Source organism: Prunus persica, chromosome G2 (genome assembly GCF_000346465.2).
Source record: "Prunus persica cultivar Lovell chromosome G2, Prunus_persica_NCBIv2, whole genome shotgun sequence".
NCBI lineage: Eukaryota > Viridiplantae > Streptophyta > Magnoliopsida > Rosales > Rosaceae > Prunus > Prunus persica.
Window position 1 is genome coordinate 15,101,568 of NC_034010.1, and position 20,975 is coordinate 15,122,542.

The 20,975-nt window shown below is 36.5% G+C and overlaps 1 protein-coding gene across 1 annotated transcript; it reads right to left on the reverse strand.

Moving 5' to 3' along the window:
- On the reverse strand, positions 6,498-7,814 carry LOC18786657 (putative F-box protein At1g30920). Its single transcript, XM_020557309.1, has one exon. It carries the CDS (start codon positions 7,812-7,814, stop codon positions 6,498-6,500), a length of 1,317 nt encoding a protein of 438 aa, XP_020412898.1.

A 20,975-nucleotide genomic window follows, 5' to 3' on the forward strand; every position in this document is an offset into this window, starting at 1 on the left:
TAAGACCCCGCCCCCGAATTTGTCTATGATTCAGACCCCGATCCCGACTTCGACTCCGACTCCGGCCCGGACTCAGGCTCATATCCCGATCTGAATTCCTACTAAACCTATATCCTATGCATCTTCCGCTGCACAGATTATGACTTCTCGACTAACAACCCCTACACATGGACCAGATTGCGCATATTGTGGTGATCCGAGACACACCCGTGAGACTTGTTTTAAATTGCATGGCTACCCCGATTGGTGGGCTACTCTTAAAGATCGAGGACAACGCAATACGACCAGTAATGATACTAGTTATGGATTTCTTACTTCTGCTAAGATTAATTCCAGGGGCTGGATAATTGATTCCGGTGCAACTGATCATATGACGTTTGATCCTGATGATTTTCTGAATACTACACAACCTCGACGAACTTGTATTGCAAATGCTAATGGAGTTACTTATCTTGTGACAGGGGCTGGCACTGTTGAAATCTCATTATCTCTCTCATTGTCTAATACTTTACTTGTTCCATCTTTATCCAATAAATTGTTGTCAGTTAGTTAGCTTACTGAACAATTGAATTGTTGTGTACTCATTTACCCGAGTTTTTGTTTGCTTCAGAATATTCACACTAAGGAGATTCTTGGTCATGGTACTAAGAGAGGGGGGGCTATATTATGTAGATGACTTCAGTCCCAGTATGGCTAACAATGTGACACATCCCTTTGATAGCAAACAACAGCAAATCTGGTTGTGGCATCGTCGATTGGGACATCCGTCTTTTAGTTATATGAAGCATCTTATACCAGATTTATTCTCAGGTTTCAAGGACTCCGGCTTCACATGCGATATTTGTATTTTGGCCAAGAGTCACCGTGTGCCCTACCCGTTGAGTACGAACAAGTGTACTACTCAATTTACGTTAATTCACTCTGATGTCTGGGGACCTTCACCTATCACTGCTCTTTCTGGTGTTCGATGGTTTGTCACATTCATAGATGATTGTACACGGATGACATGGCTTTATTTGCTGAAGAATAAAAATGAAGTGTTTTCCCGTTTTCAGTCCTTCCACAAACAGATGAAAAATCAGTTTAATGCTCAAATCCAGATTCTTCGCTGAGACAATGGTAGAGAATTTGTCAATCATGACTTTTAGACTTACTTCCAACAACATGGAATTATCCATGAGATGACTTGTCCTCAGACACTGCAACAATGGTGTTCCTGAACGAAAGAATCGACATCTTCTTGAAACCGTCCAAGCACTTCTGATTGGCGCTCATGTTCCTCGTCATCACTGGGATGATGCTATTGTCACCACAGTTCACCTGATCAACCGCATGCCTTCTGGTGTATTGACCTTTAAAATTCCCTTACAGGTGCTTATGCAACACAAACCTCTGCCCTCTGTTTTGGTACTCACACCCCGAATCTTTGGATGTGTGGCTTTCGTTCATCTCCACAAAAATCAACGTAGCAAACTTGATCCATGTGTGCACTTCGTTATGTTTTTGTGAGTTATGCCACTCATCAGAAAGGCTATCGCTGTTATTACCCTCATACCCGACGTACCTATGTCACTTTGAATGTAACCTTTTTGGAATCTGAGCTGTTCTTCCATTACCAATCATCCAATTCTACGCTTCAGGGGGAGATACGAAGTGAAGAGAAGAATTGGAGCAACTTGGAAAATGAAGAAATTCTCCTCTGTACAGAAATGATCTATCGTCCCGAGTCTGGAGCACGAGATTACTCTCTGTCGAAAAGCGATCAATCGCCCATTCATAGAGATCAATTGCCTGACCCACCTGATGCATGCGAAGATATTTCTGATCTGAGTCTCACACCTACAGGCAATACAGAACAACAAGATGAAAACCCCCCTCTAACTCAACAGTACCAACAGACTAATCTCCTGAGAATATCCTTGAGGTAACTACTCCTACTAGACTTATGCATTTAGAGGATAAAACTAATGGATATCAATTACCTTTCAAGTAAAATCGTGGGAAGCCACCAAACCTTTATTCACCTGATATTGGCAAGACATCTAAGTATCCAATTGCAAATCATGTATCCACTAAGAAGCTGTCTGAACCACTCAAGGTTTTTCTGCATCAATTGTCTGCTATCCATATTCCAACCAAGGTCTCTGAAGCATTGAAAGATCCTAAGTGGGTCCAAGCTATAAAAGAGGAGATGAAAGCTCTTGAGAAAAATCAGACTTGGACATTGGAGACTATACCACGAGGAAAAAAGACTATCGGATGTAGATGGGTGTTTACTATAAAACACAATGCAGATGGATCTATCGAGCGATACAAGGCAAGACTTGTGGCAAAAGGGTACACACAAACCTATGGTATAGACTATGAAGAAACCTTTGCTCCAGTTGCAAAGTTAATCACTGTCAGAGTCTTATTGTCCCTTGCAGCTAATTTGGATTGGCCACTACACCAATTTGATGTAAAAAATAGTTTTCTACATGGCGAACTCACGGAGGTGTACATGGACATTCCTCCTAGATATAATACTACTCAGACTGGAGTAGTTTGCAGGTTACGAAAAGTATTGTATGGATTGAAACAGTCACCACGAGCATGGTTTGGACGGTTCACCATGGCAATGAAGAATAATGATTTCAAACAGTGCAACTCATATCATACTCTGTTCTTGAAACATCGAAAAGGGAAGGTAACAACATTAATAATCTATGTTGATGATATGATTATTACTGGAAATGATAAACATGAAATATCACAACTACAAGACTATTTGGCTATTGAGTTTGAGATGAAGGATCTAGGTGGACTCAAGTATTTCTTAAGAATTGAGGTGGCTCGATCGCAGCAAGGCATATTTCTCCCTCAAAGGAAATATGTCTTGGACTTGTTGACAGACACAGGAATGCTAGATTGCAAACCTGCGGACACTCCTATTGTTCAGAATCATCATCTTGGAGAATATCCGGATCAAGTTCCAACTAACAAAGAAAGATACCAAAGGTTAGTGGGAAGATTGATTTATTTGTCACATACTCGACTAGATATTGCTTATGCGGTGAGCGTTGTCAGACAATTTATGCACTCTCCAAGTGAAGACCACATGAATGCAGTTCTTCGAATACTTAGATATTTGAAGTCTGCACCAAGAAAAAGACTTAAGTTCTCAAAGCATGGTCATCTGAATATTGATGGTTATTCATATGCAGATTGGGCGGGTAATGTGACAGATAAGAAATCCACATCGGGTTACTTCACATTCGTGATAGGTAATTTGGTGACATAGAGGAGCAAGAAACAGAATTTAGTAGCTTTATCCATTGCAGAAGCCGAGTTCAGAGGCATGACTAAAGGGATTTGTGAACTTCTTTGGTTAAGAAAGTTGCTTACTGAACTTGGGTATAAACCTACATCCACAATGAATCTCTTTTGTGATAACAAGGCTGCTATAGTCATTGCACAGAATCCGGTTCAGCATGATCGTACTAAACATATTGAGGTGGATCGACACTTCATCAAATAGAAACTTGAGGCTAAAGTGTTTCAGTTTCCTTTTGTGAAATCCGAGGATCAATTGGTGGATATTTTGACCAAAGCGATTTCCAGTAAAGCATTCCACAATTCACTGGATCAGTTGGGCATTGGCGACATCTATGCACCAACGTGAGGGGGAGTGTTGGCGTGACTTGTGGATATTGACTTACTTTCCTTACACACCAAGAATTCCTATTATAATTGTAATTGATTTACTTTAATTTCTGATTTCCTACTATAAATAGATTTAGGAATTTATTATTTACTTGCCCATTCAGGTTTCGTTGTATTATAAATATGACCTCCTACAAGGAGAAGAATACACAGAAAATTCCCACAAACAAATATTCTCTTATAGTTTTCATATTTTAGCAATCTCATGCAACAAATCGAATTTACGGGCAGTCTCGATAGAATGTCAATAAGAATTTCCAGTGGTAGAGCCCCGATTGTCATCAAGTCTAGTTCTGGCTTCTAGGTCTCGTTGTTGCAGTTGATGCGCCTGATTTTCTTCAACAAAGTATGTAAAATATTATTAGTTGGACTATAATTGTAGGGACTGAATATGCTGTGCTATATGTTTTCAATTGCTCATCCGGCCTTCCCTAATTATATGCAAATACAAGTATATAGTCAAAGAGATATCTCCTAAGATTTCTTTGACAACTGTATCTCCCAATATTTTTATTCAATGCTTCCTAATCCCTAATAAATGCGTATCTCTCATTGTCCTAATTAATTACACTAGGCTTTATGGTTCCCAATTTTTTCCTTGACTTGCCGTACACTGATGTTTTTTTTGGACGCTTTCCTTGTGCAACACACAAATCGGACAACACCGGATTCTTCTCCTCATAATTAGCTTTCTTGTAGCACAAGGATTTCAATCTCTGTACAGAATATTATGTACATGTCACCATATGTAACGCTGGGGAACTGGTACAGTTACTACTTTACATGTTAAGACAACTTGTATTGCCCTTCTGCAGTTCACTCATCGTCGGAACTGTCTCATTTTACGTCGTTCCTCGGTTGTGAGATGACGATCTTCACAGGTCAACCTCTTCCAGATTGCAGCTAGTACTGTTATAAGGATTATCCACAACAACCTGCAGGAAAAGCTCAACAAATGAGAAGAAACATGGTGCAACTTTTTTCGTTTCAGATGGAAAAATATGGGTGCCATTTTACAGTGAGAGCAATTTAGAATTTGTTCCCAAGGTTCCTATTGCCAAAAATTACGCATGCACATTATTTGCTGCATAAATTTTTTTAATAATTTGACTTCCAATTTCCTTGATGATAATTATCTGGCATTTTCTTCATGGCCACATAGCCTCCTTAGTCTAAAATTTATTTCCAACAAAAGAAACCAAAAACATCACAAGAGAACATCATAGATCATTGATCGAAAAAGTCCATACTTCATATTTTCAAGTTGCGTAAGCTTCAAATGAGAAGATATGTGACAAATGAGTATGTCAGAAATTCCTTTTTATAAGGCAAAAGAAGACAAGTATTAGATCTATTAAAACTTACTTTGTTTTAGTAGATAAGTTTTCTTTTTGTTCAATACGTCAGTTCAATCTAGGTAACTATGTCAGGTATTAAAATGAATAACTGGAGAGTGAAAGTTGAAAATCTTAATGTTGTGCAAATTTCTTCTTGGGAGATTCCTTACAAGACAAATGGCGGTCAACAGAGAACGACTGGTGTGGTGGTGGCAAATGACTCTCCAATGCCTAAGTCAGTAAAATGGTCTCGGAAGATGCAGATAATACTGAAAGGACGGAGATATTTCTCTGCATGAGAGATAGGTGTCATGGGAGACAAGTAGGTAAGAGAGGTGGTGGCACCTTGGGCAGGCCGGCCATCAAGTGAGAGAGAGAGATATATATATATATATATATATAAAGTAATTTTAGGGATTTTTCAGAGTTACTTTATTTTTCTTCGAACTTTAGCTTAAATATATATATTTTCCTTTCCTGTAACATTCCTTCTCCAATTAAGGAGTGAATAATTGACAATTATTAATCTCCAGATTAATTGAGTTGATGGAAGTTACATAAGGAAATAAATAGATTGAGGGAATTTATGGAATTTATTCCTTCAACCTAAATAGGTAACACCCATATTAAATATATTATTAAATCAGAATATTAATTTAAATAATATATTCATAGAGTTTGCTTCTTTTTGACGTGGTGACGCCTCTCTTTGATGGGTCGTCAGATTTATTTGCTCCCGCACTAAAGCCTTCACATCTCCACCATTCTCTACTTTTTTTTCTTGGTGAGTAAAAAAATTTATTTCAATATCAGTACGGAGAAACAAAAAAATATATATGTATACAAGGCGAGAAAATTCCTCCCTTACCGCAGTTCCTTATTACGAATAAGATGAAAAACAATCCCAGCACTATCACATTTCCAACATTTTGTTATATATAGATGATATGACCACCAACAAACTTCTATTTGAAGGGTTTGATTCGGAACGAAAACGAGCAAAAAATTTCGGATATGCTTGCTTTTGCGCAATTTTATACAACTTAAGTACAATAATCTCAGGGATCAAACAATAACACTAACCAGAAAGGGTTAATAATACCAATGCATAAGGGTCTAACGGCACACACACGTAATAATAATCTTGAAAAATGCTTGCTTCTGCTGAACTTTCAGTTAATATGTTTTCAGCGATGACTTTCTTGAACCACAAATGCTTGCTTCAATTTCTTAGAATTATTGGTGTCAGAGTATGGATCACAATTGCCCCCTTTCCCCTGTATACGGTTTATCTTCTTCCCAGAGAAGAAGTAAGCTGGAATATTGACTTGTCAAATTGAAAGAGAGGCCAACGCTGCAAGAGTTTAATTACAAGTTCAAAATTTTCTTGACATATTTTATAAATAAAGGAATAGTAAAAACAAAAAACCAAAAAACCAAGCATCATAATCATTGTGCTTATAATTCTGAAAAATAAATGTCATTCCAATCCAAAGAAATAGATGCGGACTCCGTCTGTGTTTTCAAGTAACACAAATCTCTTCCACTTATTTCTGCAGCATTAATCAGATTTCTCCAAGTTTTTCGAGGCATGGGAAATTCAGTAATACCTTGTTCTTCTTCAGCTTCAACCAAATCTCCACAATTATTTAGAGAAATCATACTGCCGGTACAACTATGGACTATCAATTGACCCTTGAGTAGCACACACTCCATGGAACCATCTCCTAGATGCACAAAGAATATACAGTTATTGAAAGAACCCTCCTGGTTCAAATATATGCCGTGATCCCATTCGCCGCACTTAGAAAAACTAGTATGCTCCCAATGTATAGGAAGATCTTGTTTTGTATCTATTTTATATTTTAGCTCCCACTCTTTGTTATCGCAATTTTTCAATCCCCATACCTCAACACATTGTCTATATCCCCACATCTTCACATATTCATCTTCTGGTGAAGAAGCATACACCAAGGCCATAGATCCCCTAAAATTAATCAAGTGAAGACATTTCCAGAGATCTGGGTCTTTCTCCAAAGGGGTGGGAAGAGGAGTCAAATAGAACTCTTCTTTTTTAAAGTCGAAAGAAAGTATACGTGCAGAAGACGCGTAATCTCCATAGACCAAACAATGCATGTCTCCATGTGCATAAACGGACTTGTAGGTTGGAAAGCAAGGAGGAACCGTGGGCAACTCCCGCCATGAGCTCTTCCCCAATACAAGAACTTCGGCGGCCAAGTAGTCTTTTTTATTGGTGGAAACACGTAGAACCTTGAAGCTGTTGGTTATATTATCAAATCCCATGCTGTACATATCAACAGTGCAAAGACAATTGGCTGGAACTTGGACGTCACTTGCAGATGGGAGCATTAGAACCTCTCCCTTGAAAGGATTCACCAACAAGCATGACCTTCCACGCTTCGGATTAAGACCAGTAAAGCCAAACAAGTTGCAGAAAACAAAAGCAAACGAATAAAAACGCCGTTTGGATTCAAAATAGGAAACAATTGCGTCTTTGCTCTTTGTCAATAAGTAGTGGCCGTCGTACGTCACTGGATACAACATGTCATATTTGTCATAGGAAGACTCATTAAGAACAACAAGTCGTGGAGTAGAACAAGTAGTTAGAAAACGACGCCGCATGTCCAGTGTGGCGAAAGAGAGGTCGTCAACCATCTTTAACAAGGCCTTAGATACACATCTGATGCAACAAATTGAATTTACGGGCAGTCTTGAAAGGATGTCGATAAGAATTTCAGGCGGTAGGGCGTCCATCGTCATCAAGTTCAGTTCTGGCTTCTCCTTCTCGTTGTTGCAGTTGATGTGCCTCACACTCTTCAACAAAGTATGTTACTAGTTGGCCTAGGGACTAGATATGCTATGATATATGTCTTCAATTGCTCACCCTGCCTTCCCTCCATATTTATATGCAAATACAAGTATAGTCAAATAGATATGTCCCAATTGGCCAAAAAAATAAAATAGATATGTTCCAAGAAATATATATATATATTTTTAGAACGATATCTCAGAAGATTTTAATTCAACGCGTGTGAGCCCTAATAAATGCATATTTCTCATTTTCCTAATTAATTACACTTTTTATGGTTCCCTAGTATTTTCCTTGGCTTGCCCTAATAATAACGCTTTCCTTGTACAACACACAAATCGGTCAAGACATGATTCTTCTCCTCATAAATAGCTTTCTTGTAGTACAAGGATTTCAATCTCTATACAGAATATTTTACTATCATAATTAGGCTTGATGATTCATATAAATATGTAACTGATTAATATGATCCCTTGCTTTGATTTGCAATTAAGAAAATGGTAAAATGTAAATTAAGAAGATAATAAAAAGAGATTTGAAATTAAGAAAATGGTAAGATGTTATTATTTGTTAGCACCGGCAAACAACCAACACATTGTCATTGGCCTAAATTGGGTGAGTAAATTATTTTTCTTTGTCAAAAACTTGAGGAAGAGTTATTATACACGCAATGTATCAAAAAGCCTCATCTTTTCATATTTATATTTCTATTAATTTGACAGATTAAATTGATGTGAAATGCAAAATTTAGCTTCACTAGTAGAGTTTGACATATTGTAAAAATTTGAACTCCACTCGCCCATGTGATCAATAATTTTTTTAAAGAAAGTAAATAAGATTTGACAACAAGCTTTATAGGATGTCAAATTTGGCATTGCTCTTACCGATCGGGGCAACAAACTTCAAATTCATGTATGATTTGACTTATCGATTGGGGCAATTTTTATTCAATTCTTGTCATTTCATGTTTATGTGACAATTTAATATCTCTTTTCAAAATTCTCTAATGATTTCAATTTGTGAAATTTAACAACATTTTACTTCATAAATTGCTAAATAGTTAATAGTTTTCTTTAATATGTCAACTTTTTGTGGAACCAAACCCAACCCAGATATGATATTAGGTTGGTGCCTCCAGAAGTTAAGAACACCAACTAGAGGTGTCAAACAGGACGGGTCGCCCCAGCACGGCATGAGCCCAGCCCGTTTAAATGAGGCACGGCACGGCGTGAGCACGAATATTAATGGGCCGTGCTCGGCACGGCACGAAAACTTGGGCCGGGCCGGGATCAAAAAATGAGGTCTAATGGACCAGGCCGGCCCATGGCCCGAGCACGCTTCAAGCACGGCACGAGCCCAAGCACGGCCCACTTAACATTTTTTTTCTTTCTCAAAAGTCAAAATGCAATAATTTGACATCTAATGTCATTGTTTATATATATATATATATATATATTTTAATTATAAATATATATTTGATGTCTTTCATTTTAGGGAAATTACTTGGGTCCTTAATTAATTAAACAACATTGGACTGGATATCTAATCAGTACATATGACTTATACGCTTCTCTTATAATCAAAGCAAGACATTTTTTCACATATAAAATAATAAGTTGTTTAAAGATCAAAAGTTGAAGTGGACTTTGTGGAGTTAGACACTTTTTGCCCTCTGACATTTCATATTGTTTGGATGTTTGATTGATTAATGTTTTCAAATAGTTCATCATTTCTTGCCTCTAATTACATTTTTGAATTATCTAGTGGAAAAAAAAAATCAAGTGAAAAAAATTCAAATTAAATGGATTGGTTCTTGGGCCCGAGTATGGCACGAGCACGAGCACGAGCCCGCCCTGGCCCGTTTCAATATGGACATGGGCTTTGGGCCGGGATCGGGATAAATGATTTTACTAAATGGCCCGGCACGGCACAGCCCAATAAAATTAAATGGGCCGACCCGACCTGACACAAAAACGTTAAAAGCACGAGTTTAAATGGAATGGGCCGACCCGGCACGGCCCGTTTGACACCTCTACTTCAAGACCACAACCAAGTAAACAGCAAAAAAATAACGCTTTTTCTTATTTTATTTTTTAATAAGGTGGTAAGGAAGTTATGAAAAAAAAAAAATAGGTTGAAAGAAACATGAAAGTCAATACATATAATAAGGGTAATTTTGGAAAACAAAAGATAGTTTGTATGATGCATTAATGACATAGTTTTAAATGTAAGGAGAATGACACATATCATGCAAAAAAAAGAAGATCTAAAAGAGAATATTAAAGAGAAAGTTGCTAACATTTCTCGAAAGATACAAAGGTACGTATTACGTAATAATTAGAAATTTAATTTAGTTGTACGACAAGCTGTGAGGTTTTATGGCCAAGGCCTTGCATGAATCAGATGTCATTCTCCTTGCTTTTTTGTATCTTTTTTATTTTTATTTTTCGCTTTTGTTTTGGATCGACATATTTAACGTAAATCTTACGTTAATGGCAAAAGGTCGTAATTCTAAAGCTTAAATTATAATCAACTCGCTCTGGAGGAGAGTGCATCCCACACTCAGCCAAAAGTGGGTTTGGCATGATATTCATGTTCATTTTTTGCTTTTTGGCTAACCGCACGATATTCATGTTCCATGGTGAGCTTTTTAATAATCCGCAATTAATTTATTTTTTTCTTTTTAACTAAATAGTACCTTTTTTTTCTTTCAGTTTTTCTATTTCATTTTTAGAAGAAATAATATTTTATTAAAGACAATTAAGTCGATTCTAAAATATGACATTCGACACTTCTCTGTATAAAGCCAAATGTACTAACCAAAGTGTAACTGTATTGCAGTGTGAAAAATATGGGCGAAACCATCCCTGAAGACCTCTTGCAACCGATGTATGACTAACATACATATTATCTTTTTAACTTTCCAAAAAAAACTTAGATATGAAAAAAAGAAAAGAAAAAAGAATGATATTAAATTAAGTGGTTTACCAATATAATTTAGGAGTTAAAAAAAATATTCATAATTAACTAAGGTGAATTGGTAAAATTGATGAGTATGGGTTTTTATGATCAAAGATGGACCTACACACTGTCTAGCCCATGTGAGTTTTATATATATATATATATATATATATATATATATTTTATAGTTGGTATATAGGTTTAAAAGTTTAGCCCAATTTATTTTGAAATCCTGAGTATATATGTTTATACTTAAGATAAATTTTTAAATGTAACGAGTATGTTCAATTAGGGTTGGCATTTCAGACTAAAAAACTACAAAATTGATCAAATCGATCAAATTTACAGGGAAAGAAAACCAACCGTCTAGCCTGGTTTTTAAGGACGGACAGACTATTTCAGTTGTAATGCGGTTTGGAAAACTCATAACCGGCGGTATACTGCATCGACCGACTTATATATAATTACTTAATTAAGTATATATTTTTAAATTATACTTGTATTAATAATAGCCGTTAGATTAATTTAACAGCTAGGATTAAAGAATTGGGATTAATCCTAGTCGTTGGATTGATCTTACTCAATCTCATCTCTCAGTTGAAAACATACTCTAGGCAGGAAAATACCTCCCCTATAACTAATCTCAATTACCCCCTTTCCCCTGTACACGGTTTAGCTTCTTCCCAGAGAAGAAGTAAGCTGGAATATTGACTTGTAAAATTGAAAGCTCTTTATCATAGTGCTTATCGCTTATACATAAATGCTACTGCAATCCAAAGAAATGGATGCGGACTCCTTCTGGGTTTTAAAGTAACAAAAATCTCTCACTCTTTCTTCAGCAGAGTTAATCAGATTCCCCCAAGTTTTACAGGACATGGGGAATTCAGTAATACCTTGTTCTTCTTCTGCTTCAATCAAATCTCCATAATTATTTAGAGAAATCATGTTGTCGATACAACTATGGATTGTAATTTCACCCAGTGGCGGATCTAGAAATTTTGTTTGCAGGGGTCAACGTCTTACAGGTGCGACTCATTGCCCCCATGTCTGTGTTGGCGGAGCTATTTTTAGATCGATAGAAAATAGGAATGAAGATGCCATTTTATTTCTGAGTTTGAAGAGATAGGTTTAAATCGAGAGAAATGGAAAGGAAGAAAATTGGTGGAGCTATGGTTTTTCTCCCATTGTTTTCTTTTATAGACGTCGATTATGACCCTCGAGCTTCACATTGTGGCATTGTGGCTTTCCGTCTCTGTAATTTCCACTTCGTGTTTTCTGACTTTCCACCTTCAGCTACACACCCATGACTTTCTCTGTCTTTTAAAATTTCTGGATTTGTGTGCTTGCTTGTTTAATGAAAATGAACATACTTTTAATTACCTGAAAAATAAATGAACATATTTTTGAGTTAGAGACTTAGACCAGCCCGTTTGACCCCAAAAAAAAAAAAAAAAAAGACTTGGACCAACCCGTGGTCCGTGCATTTGGCCTACTTTTCTTTATTATTTTTTTAGTTTTTTGTTGCTACAATTACATGCCCCTCACTTTGGGCTTAGCATTGCATCAGTATCTTGCGTACCATTTTTATTATTTAAGTTTTTGTTTAGTCCAGTACATGCCCATCACTTTGTGCTTAGTCTAGGACTTGGTTCGAGAGCTCCTTCGCATTGACAGCAGCCACATCATCAAGCTCACGACCTCCAGCCACAAGCAGCAGCTGCTGCTTTCCACCACCACCACCACCAAATGAGACATTCTTCTTCTTCTTCTTCCTTCTCATCCCTCCTCTCCATCTCCCAGCCTCGAAAGCCCAGCACTTATAGTCCCACCCAGCTGCACACAGGTTGCCCCTTTGGGGCATTTCATCGAACACTTTGCGAAGGTCAAGTTTGGCTTCTCTAATGGAGGATTTCAGAGGTTGCAGGGGTCAATTGACCACCCTTGCTCCTCTGTGGATCCACCCCTTTGAGTAGTATACACTTCAAGGAAACATGTCTTAGATCCACAAAGAATATGCAGTTATTGTGCAAACTCACCTGATTGAAAAATATGTTGTGCTCCCATTCTCCGTCCCTGGAAAACCTAGCAGGCTTCCAAGATATAAAAAGACGTTCCAAATCTATTTTATAATTTAGGACCCACTCTTTGATGTCGTAATTTTTCAATTCCCATATCTCAGTATATTGTCTCTACCCAGATATTGTCATATGTTCATCTTTTGGTGAAGAAATGTTCACTAGGGCCAAAGATCCTCTGAAACTAATCAAGTGAAGAAATTTCCAGATACTTGGCTTTTTCCCCAAGGCTGCGGGATGTGGCGTCCAATAGAACTCTTCTTTCTTAAAGTCAAAAGAAAGTATACGTACAAAGAACATACAAACTCCATAAACCAACCAATGCATGTCTTTATGTGCATATGCCGACTTACTTGTAGGAAAGCAGGGAGGTACTGTGGGTAACGCCCGCCATGAGCTTGTCCCCAATACAAGAACTTCGGACACCATGTAGTTTTTTTTATTGGTGGAAACGCGAACAATCTTGAAGCTATTGGTTATATTATCAAATCCCATGCCTTAACAATCAAAATTGCAGAGACTATTAGCTGGAACTTGGACGTCGCTTGCGAATGGGAGCATTAGAACTTCTCCCTTGAAAGGATTCACCAACAAGCATGACCTTCCATGCTTCGGATTAAGACCAGTAAAGCCAAACAAGTTGTAGAAAACAAAAACATGTAAATAAAAACGTTGTCTAGATCCGAAATATGAAACAATTTACATGTTTGCTCTTGGTCAATAAGTTGTTACCATCGTACTTCAATGGATACAACACGTTTTGTTTATGATAGGGAGACTCATCAAGAACAACAAGTCGAGGAACTTCAGTGGTAGTAGTAGAACAAGTAGTTAGAAAACGGCACCGCATGTGCATTGTGGCAAGAGAGGGATCGTCAACCGTCTTTAACAAGGCCTTGGATACACATCTCATGCAAAGATCGAATTTACGGGCATTCTTGAAAGGATGTCGATAAGAATATCCAGTGGTAGGGCGCCCATCGTCATCAAGTTTAATTCTGGCTGCTTCTTCTCATTCTTGCAGTTGATGTGCATCATTCTCTTGAACAAAGTATGTAAAATATTATTAGTTGGAGTATAATTATACGGACTGGATAGGCTATGCTATATGTCTTCAATTGCTCATCCGGACATCCCTTTTTATATGCAAATACAAGCGTAGTCAAATAGATATATCTTACAAATACAAAAATGAGTTAACCCTAAATAAAATACGAAATATATCTAAATTTACAATAGGAAATAAATCTCATTTATAATAGGACTAAATAAATGGTAAGTAACCAAAATCCTAAATAAATAAGTAATCAAAATCCTAACTAAATAAGGACTCGCCAACCCAAGATTTTAATTCAAATCATCCAAAACCCTATTGCTTATTTCTCATTCTCCTTACTAATTACACTTGGTTTTATGGTTTCCCAATTTTTCCTTGACTTTTCGTACAGTTATTGTCAACTGAAGTAACTACAGAGGCAGTGGCGAACCTACAGAGGCGCAAGGAGGTGCACCTACACCTCCCTTCGTCGGAAAAAAGCCATGGATGTGTTAGATTTGCCCCTCTGCGCTAGCGCCCAAGGTTTTAAAGCGTTAAGTAAGGGTTCTGGAAATCACCTCAAGGAGCTAATCATTTGGCAAGTTACACATACTAGCATGGTTCAAGGCGATGCGAGGTGCACGATGTGTTGTAGAGGTGTCTCTAATGGAGGCTGGGGCATCTCTAATGGAGGCTGAGGAGATGGTTCACGAAGGAGGAAGATAAATCTATACCCTAATTTTCTTTTTACAAACGACGTCGTCCTTTAGTTTTGTTTAATGAAATGCAGGTTTCATTGAAGTTTTTTAAGGTCAAACTCTACTGTTTTTGGTGAAATAAAACTCCTTTTCCTGCCCAAACTCTGACAAAATTAATAAATAAACAATAAATGAATAAAAACCTTACTTACAGCCCAACTAGTTAAAGTGAAACGTTGAATCTTGACCACTCTGTTGAAACCAAATCGTTATCACTGCATCATATATGTATGTATAATACCACAAACCTCCCCTAGCTTGTTCTTATTTCTTTAGCAAGTCAGCCTAGATAAAAATAGTTTTAAGATTGATTATTTTGCTTCAATTACTTGATTATAGCTATTGTATTATATATATTATAATAATCATTTTAATATATTCTTTAATTTTTTTTAATTCCGTCCTATCAAACTGTTATTGCCCCTTCCTTGAAAACTTCTTGGATCCGCCACTGTACTGAGGGATCCAGGAATTTGCAGGGGTCAACGTCTAAAAGGTAAAAACTTTCTATTTAAAAAATCCTAATTTATTCAAACAACCAAAATAAAATCACAACAACTAATAAAACAAAAATATACAAGAATCTTTAGTAATTAACAAACACAAAAACTAATCCAATATACCAAGATATAATCTAACCAAAGCATATACAAGCCAATTATTTTTTTTTTAAAAAAAACCCAAATAAAAACTCAACAAAATAACTAATCAAGAGAATATCTAACATATAAGAATATTTATTAATTTATTAAAGCATAAAGAGATTAGAAATTAGGATAATACACTTTCAAATTTGAGGGACACTGACAAATCCACCTTTGAAATCAAATTGAATTTGGGGCTGATTTTTTTGCTCTGTTGCCACCACTATGAGGATGTCGCTGGTGCCGGATGGGTGGTTGGATTGGTTGAAGGTTGGTTCAATATGGGGTTTTAGGGTTTAGGGTTTGACATTTGAAAAAAAAAAGTGAACTGAAATTGATTTGGGGAAGGGGAGGTATTGGGCTCTCTGTTAAACAGAGTCTGCCTTTTTTTTTTCTTTTTTCTTTTTTTTTAAACCTGAGCTAAAACGACGTCGTTTTGGCCAAGTTTTTGGGAAAAAAAACCCCATTAATAAAACGACGTCGTTTTGACGTCAAGGGGAGAAAAAAAAAAGAATAGAAACTCGAGAGCAGCGCTGGACCACAAAGTCTGGGCCTCTTTGGGGACTGACTCCTGACTACAGTATAAGTTTTTATCATTAATTCCCCAACTTTTTCTTGACTTGCAAGACACTTAATATAGCCTTTTCAAGTAACTAGATCCTTTTGAACACGGATTCGAATCCTCTGCCTTGATTTGTAATTAAGAAATTTGTAAGGTGTAAATTAAGGGAAGAAAAAAAGAAAAAAAAAAAGAAAAAGGAGATTTGCAATTAAGAAATGGTAAGCTGATATGATTTGTTAGCACCAACACGACATTTTATGAAGTATAAATGTCGTCGCTGGACGCTCTTGGCCCCAAGCATGCTCACCCCTCTTTTCTTTAGGAAAAAAAGAAAAAATAAAAAGAAGAGGGGCTTGGGTACGATTGGATTGATTTGGTAGTTGTAGTAATACGCGTATGAGAGAATAAAGGAGATTTCATTGTTTTCATTTTTATATATATTTATATTGATTTTAATTTGACAGATCAAATTAATAAAGAGCATCTTCCTTGCAGATGTCAAATGCAAACTTTAGCTTCAGTAGTAGTTTGACATATTGTAAAAGTTTAACTCCACTCTTCCATATGATCAATTAAATTAGAGCATATATACCTGAAAGAATATTAAATAATATTTATCAACTTGTTATAAAACTAGATGGAAATTGAAGAGAAAAAACAGAAACGAAAAAAGCAATAGAATTTGCTCTATCAACCTCTATCATTCATCCTTGATAATCACCTATTTATAGACTTGCAATTATAGGAAATTAATCCATAAATCGTAGGTTGCAAGTATAAATTCAATAGTAATACAATAGGTTTCAAACCATTAAAACCTGGAAGTAGTGGGTGTTATGGTGGTTATCCACATTTCATATATTTATAACACTCCTCTTTGATGACCACCAAACAAACGACATAGTTGCCTCATTAAAAACCTCGCTCGGAAAATCTTGTAGGATAAAACCTAAGAGAAGGGAAAAAGGGTGGAAAATTCTTCTGGATTATTGATATGTGTTGGAAGCGCTTATGTTGTCTTGTTAAAACCTTGCTAGGAAAACTCCAATGGAGCAAAAACCTAGTTGAAGGGAAAATAGTACAACGAGCATATATCCTGTATGTAATAGAACTGAGATGCTCCCCCTGATAGATATCTACCTTGATTTTCAATAACTTCTGAAATATAGACTTCGGAAGAGCTTTGGTAAAAAAGTTCGCCTGATTATCTTGTGAACGAATTTGTTTGACTCCAATCTCTTGGCTTTTATTAAAACTGTGTCATATGAACCCTTCTTTGATTTAAGCAATATAAACAACATTGTCTTTGTACATGATCATTTATCAAACTATTCGATCTCCTTTTCACTTTTCAAATGACTGTACTCTTCAGGAATATTGACAACTTCTTTAATAGTTAGAATATGTTACAACAATATCAAATTTAAATTAAAAATACTTAGACTCTTAGTGTTAATTCATAATTACGAATATCGTTGTACTAACATGTCAACATTTTATGGAACTAAACCCAACCCAAGTATGCTATAGACTTGGGCCTCCAATAGTTAAGAATACCAATTCTAGATTATGTATAACAAAAAAAGATTGAGAATATAATTATCATTTTACTAAAACAATTTAATATCATGATATGCGCAAATTCCATGGTCTGCAAGTTCTTTAGATAATAAAAAAGAATTTAGACTTTTGCTTTCTATAGGATGGATGCAATTGGGGCCAAGTCTCATGTCTGGTTTGATGATTAATAAAGTTTTTCTCTCATGCCTCGAAGTTTTTGGGACATACCTAATCAAGTTTCCTCTATCACAACAATTATTTCCTCTTTCTTTGTATATAATGTACCACAATTAGGTACATGTTACCGTGTAACGCTGGGGAACTGGGTACAGTTTCTACTTTACATGCCAAGACAACTTGTATTGCCCTTATGCAGTTCACTCATCGCCGGGACAAGGTTCGAGAAACTATCTTATTTTAAGTCGTTCCTCAGTTGTGAGATGACGATCTTCTCCGGTACCTGTTCCGGATTGTAGCACTACTGTTAGGATCATCCTCAACAACCTGCAGAAAAAGCTCAACAAATGAGAAGAAACATGGTGCAACTTTTTTCGTTTCAGATGGAAAACATGGATGCCATTTTACAGTGAGAGCAATTAGAATCTGTTCACCAGGAGATTCAAAAATTACACAACACATTATTTGCTACATAAGTTTATTTTAAAAAAAATTATTTGACTTCCAATTTCCTTGATGATAATCATCTAGCACTTTCTTGATGGCCACATTGCCTCCCTAGTCTAAAAGTTATTTGCAACAAATGAAAACCAAAACATCAGTTTCCTGCAGTGCATGAAATTCTCTCCCTATGAATTGACAAACATATATGGACTTGACTAGAATGATAAGTTGATGATCAATGTTTAACCTAAGAAGGCCAAACATAAGCACACTTCCAACATTTTGTTACATATAGATGATCTGACCACCAACAAAATTCAATTTGAAAAGTTTTTGATTTGCTACTTCTGTTGAAGGGTTAATAATACGCACACCTAATAATTTTGGAAAATGCTCACCTTTGCGCAACTTTCAGTTAACATATTTTCAGCGATGACTTTATTGAACCGGAATTGCTTCACTTTCTTAGAATTATTGGTGTGAGTATGGATCACAATTGCCCCTTTCCCTGTACACGGTTTATCTTCTTCCTTGAGAAAAAAAAGTAAGCTGGAATATTGACTAGTAAAATTGAAAAAGATCTCCATGTTGCAAGAGTTCAATTATAAGTTCAAATGTTTCTCGATATATTTTATATAAAAAAAGGAGGAATAATAATAATAATAATAAATAAAAAAAATTTTTTAAACCAAACATCATGGTGATAAGAGTCTATTATTGTGCTTAAATTGTTAAAAATACATATTTTTGTAATCTAAAGAAATAGATGCGAACTCCGTCTGTGTTTTCAAGTAACACAAATCTCTCCCACTTACTTCTGCAGCATCAATCAGATTCTTCCAAGTTTCTCGAGATATGGGGAATTCAATAATACCTTGTTCTTCTTCTGCTTCAACCAAATCTCCATAATTGTTTAGAGAAATCCTGTCATCCGTACAACTATGGACTGTAATTCCACCTCTAAGTAGTATATGCTTAATGGAAACATGTCTTACATCCACAAAGATTATGTGGTTATTGGGAGGAATCTTCTGAATGAAAAATATGCCATGCTCCCATTCACCGCACTTAGACAACCTAGTAGGCTCCCAAAATGTAAAAAGATACGGTTCCGAATGTATTTTATAATTTTGCACCCACTCTTTGTTATCGTAATTTTTCAATCCCCATATCTCAACATATGGTCTCCATATATTCACATGGTCTTTTTCTGGTGAAGAAACATTCACTAGGGTCAAAGATCCCCTAAAATTAAGCAAGTGAAGAAAATTCCAGAGACCCGGCTTTTCCCCCAAGAAGGTGGGATGAGGCGTCATATAGAACTCTTCTTTCTTAAAGTCGAAAGAAAGTATACGCACAGACGACGCATCATCTCCATAGACCAACCAATGCATGTCTCCATGTGTATATGCGGACTTGCAGGTCGGAAAGCAGGGAGGAACTGTAGGTAACTCCCGCCATGAGCTTGTCCCCAATACAAGAACTTCGGCCGCTACATAGTCTTTTTTATTAGTGGACACACGAACAATCTTGAAGCTGTTGGTTATATTATCAAATCCCATGCCATACCAATCAACACTGCAGAGACTATTGGTTGGAACTTGGACGTCACTTGCTGATGGAAGCATTAGAACTTCTCCCTTGAAAGGATTCACCAACAAGCATGACCTTCGATGCTCCGGATAAAGACTAGGGAAAAAATTCACCCGCAAGGATAAACTTGCATGCTCTGGATAAAGACCATTAAGGCATGACCTTCCATGCTCAGGATTAAGACCGGTAAAGCCAAACAAGTTGCAGAAAACAAAAGCAGACGAATAAAAACGACCTTTGGAACCAAAATAGGAAACAATTGCGTGTTCACTCTTTGTTAATGAGTCGAATCTATAATTCAATGGATACAACATGTCATATTTATCATAGGAAGACTCATTAAGAACAACAAGTTGAGGAGTAGAACAGGTAGTTAGAAAACGACGCCGCATGTGCAGTGTGGAAAAAGAGAGGTCGTCAACCATCTTTAACAGGGCCTTAGATACACATCTCATGCAACAAATCGAATTTACGGGCAGTCTCGAAAGGATGTCAATAAGAATTTCAGGCGGTAGGGCGCCGATCGTCATCAAGTTTAGTTCTGGCTTCTCCTTGGCGTTGTTGTAGTTGATGTGCTTCATTCTCTTCAACAAAGTATGTTATTAGCTGGAGTATAATTGTAGGGACTGGATATGCTATGCTATATGTCTTCCATTGCTCATCCTGCCTTCCATATTTATATGCAAATACAGTATAGTCAAATAGATATCTCCCAAGATTTTTCTTTTATTTTCAGAATGATATCTCCGAAGATTGTAATTCAACTCGTGATAACCCTAGTAAATGCATATTTCTCATTTTCCTAATTAATTACACGAGGTTTTATGGTTCCCCAATTTTTTCCTTCACTTGCCGTATAGTTATATTTTAGCCCTGATTTTTTTCCTTGTACAACACACAAATCGGTCTCAAGACGGGATTCTTCTTCTCATAATTAGCTTTCTTGTAGTACAAGGATTTCAATCTCTGTCCATATGTACAAAGATACTGAGTATTATATAATATTTTCCTGCCATAATTAGGCTTGATGTATTCATATAATTGGGGGAAAAGGGAAGACTAAACTGACTGGGGGAGATACTGACCAAAACACAAATTTAATTGGGGGAGATGTTGCGGACAAAAACAACAGGAAAGAGGGAGAGGTTGAAGAGAAAGGAAATAGAAAGAAAACAAAACCCCTAAACGATAGCAGGAGTCAAGGTTCAAATCGTTAAGTGTAATTAGAGTTTTTCTTTTCTTTTTAATTATGAAAAAATTCCAATATGTTAGATCAAATTTTAATGAGGTGGCGTA